Below are 3151 nucleotides of genomic sequence, written 5' to 3' on the forward strand. Positions count from 1 at the left end.
TCCTCGGGAACTGCTGATTGCGGCAACAACAGTATCCCATGACTCGGGTAAGGATGACATCAAAATCAACGCTTTAATTTCATCTTCGAAATTAATTTCCACCGAACCCAGTTGACTTATGATCATATTGAATTCATTTATATGATCCGCAACACGTCCACCTTCAGACATCTGTAGATTGAACAATCTACGCATCAAATACACCTTGTTCATAGCCGACGGTTTTTCATACATATTTGACAGCGCCTTCATCAGATCTGACGTTGTCTTCTCCTTGATGATGTTAAACGCCACGTTTCTGGATAGCGTCAACCGGATCATCCCTAAGGCTTGTCGATCCTTGAGCTTCCACTGTTCCGTGGTCATGGTATCCGGCTTCACCCCCAACAGAGGTTCGTGAAGATCTTTCTGGTACAGATAATCTTCAATCTGCATCTTCCAGAAACCGAAATCGGATCCATCGAACTTCTCAATTCCAATCTTTGAACTTTCCATCTTCACAGATCGTGGTGAATTTTGCCTAGCTCTGATACCAGTTGTTAGGATCGATACCAGTTGTTAGGATCGCACAACAACGCACACGCTCGATCTAGATGAACACAAAGAAAAGGATAGAGAGGAGTTGCAAGGAGAACTCTGGCTAAAAGGATTTTTTGTATTGATGACTTCACGTATGTACAACAAGAGAGTACAGAGAATAGAAAAGTACATTTAAGAGCTTTACTGGACGGGATATATATATGGTTCAGTCTACTAAATATAGCTTTACCAGATTTAACCATCTACTATATATAGCTATGTACCATATATAGCTTTACCGGATATAGCCATTGACCAAGCTATAAATACAGGGAGCAGACTCCATAACTCAACATGTATGACTCAGCGAGCTTCGTTTATGCATAAATTGTGTTTGATGAGTGAATGAGAACCTAGTTTAAAGTCTAGCGAAATCGCAAAGCTGGATGAAAAATGAAAGTGGGGCTTTAGTTCCACTGAAGTATTGTCATGAGCTGTGAGGTTCCACGTTGGTTGGAGAGAGGAACGAAATGTTTCTTATAAGTGTGTGGAAACTCCTCCCTAGTAGACGAGTTTTAAGACCTTGAGAGGAAGCTTTTGAATGACAAACCTAAAGAGGACAATATCTACTAGCAGTGGGCTTGAGCTATTACAAATGGTATCATAGCTAGACACCGAGCGGTGTGCCAGCGAGTATGTTGGGGGAGCTGTTACAAATGGTATCAGAGTTGGACATCGAGACTGGGTCCCCCAAAGGAGGTGGGTTGAAACCTCTTCCTAGTAAACACGTTTTAAAACTAAATCCCTACCTGACAGTTATATGTAGTAAGTCGTTGTTGTTGCCTTTTGCTTATCTTCTCTTATAACACAAATTTCAATTCCTCAAATCTTACTTTCAAAACTCTCTTTCGAAATTCCTCTGTCCCCGTCTTCTAAAACTTTATTCTTGAACCGGGGTCAGAGGCTCGAGCATACGTCGCTTGGCCATAGGCGACGCAAAAACAAGTAGGCTTAACTCACTTGTTGCTGAAAAGTGAGTGTCACACAATCAGAAATCTGCTGCTATCAAAGTGCGATTGTGACAAGTGCTAATATCGGCTAACGACGGGCTTAGGTCATTACATCATACGATAATATATATTCCATTTTAGTCACGACGCAACCGAGTCAAATTAACCATGATGGGTATTATTTTATAATCTAATCTTATAATATTTTAAAATTAAAAAAAAAATTGAGACGTCAAAATAGAATGATTATAAAAAAGAAAGGGAAGAAAATGGTAAGAGAAGTTGGTGGGGGACGTGGTTGTCCTAAAACATCAGAGGCAAACAGGCGCGCCCACGGCTGCTCGAAAATCAACCAACACTTTGATTTGGCAAAATCGATTAAACAATTGGTCAAGAGTCGCCCCCGTCTAAACCAAATCAACCTTGAAGATCCTCTCGATTCCGAATCAAATCTGTCGGATCTCGCTTTCCAACTGTCACATTCCAAGATTTTCCCTTCTACATCGAATCGATCTTCGCTCCTTCCATCCATAGATATAAAACTCCTTCGATTCATTCTCATTCTTATCAGTTCTCTTTCGATCTTCTTCTCCAATTCAAGTTCTCTGTCGCTGAAGAATCGCGATTCTACCAGCTATGGGTGTTGCTGTGGCTGTTGATGTTGAAACCACTCGGTTTCATGTTCTTGCTGTTGATGATAGCTTCATCGATCGGAAATTGATCGAGCGCCTCCTCAAAACCTCCTCCTATCACGGTATTAATCGCTCCTTCCTTTTTCTGTTCACGATTGGAGGTTTTTTTTTTCCTTCTCCGATTCACGACTGATCGGTGTTTGTTTGTTCTGTTTTTCATTAGTTACTGCTGTTGATTCCGGTACCAAGGCGTTGGAATTTCTCGGTCTTGTTGAAGATCCTGATCTCGATGATGATGTTGATGATGAACAACACTCCAAACTCCCCCCTTCAATTCAAGTATGTAGCCCTAATTTTCTCTCTATCCTCGCGATTTTTATTCGTTTTTGTTTCTTCTGTCTCTAACTTGTTTGATCATTTCTGTTTTCAGGAAGTGGATGTGAATTTGATCATCACGGATTACAGTATGCCTGGAATGAGTGGCTACGATCTCCTCAGGAAGATCAAGGTTTGCCCTAATTTCTTTTCCTCCCTCCGATTCTACAGAGCAATCCAAAGAATCGAATCCACCGAGAATCAATAACTAATTCGTGCGATGAAATTGCAGGAATCGAAATCTCTTAAAGACATACCAGTTGTGATCATGTCCTCTGAGAATGTTCCTTCAAGAATCAACAGATGCTTGGAAGAAGGAGCGGAAGAGTTCTTCCTCAAACCAGTTCAATTGTCCGATGTGAGGAAACTGAGACCTCATTTGATTAAAGAAAAATCCACAAGGAATTGATGAGAAGAAGAAGATGAACAACTCCCTCAACTAATTTTAATTTTGATTTTAGTGATTCTGTAAAGAATTAGATCCCAATCTGACTACCATTAGCAAATTCTACACACAAATTTTCTCGGGAAACTAACAGAAAATCAAAGAATGTATAGATCTGCTGCTCATTTTTGTCTCTGATGATTTGATTTATGAAGTAATTTTTTGTTTCC

At 40.3% G+C, this 3151-nt stretch overlaps 1 protein-coding gene across 1 annotated transcript; it reads left to right on the forward strand.

The window, feature by feature from the left end:
* Positions 1–1830: 1830 nt before the first annotated feature.
* On the forward strand, positions 1831–3151 carry LOC111456248 (two-component response regulator ORR4-like). The gene is made up of 4 exons (XM_023098069.1): positions 1831–2283; positions 2385–2500; positions 2592–2669; positions 2769–3151. Exons 1-4 carry the CDS (start codon positions 2166–2168, stop codon positions 2943–2945), a joined length of 489 nt encoding a protein of 162 aa, XP_022953837.1. The 5' UTR covers positions 1831–2165; the 3' UTR covers positions 2946–3151.

The sequence above is a fragment of the Cucurbita moschata genome, unplaced genomic scaffold, assembly GCF_002738365.1.
Source record: "Cucurbita moschata cultivar Rifu unplaced genomic scaffold, Cmos_1.0 Cmo_Scf00002, whole genome shotgun sequence".
In the NCBI taxonomy this organism is placed as follows: domain Eukaryota; kingdom Viridiplantae; phylum Streptophyta; class Magnoliopsida; order Cucurbitales; family Cucurbitaceae; genus Cucurbita; species Cucurbita moschata.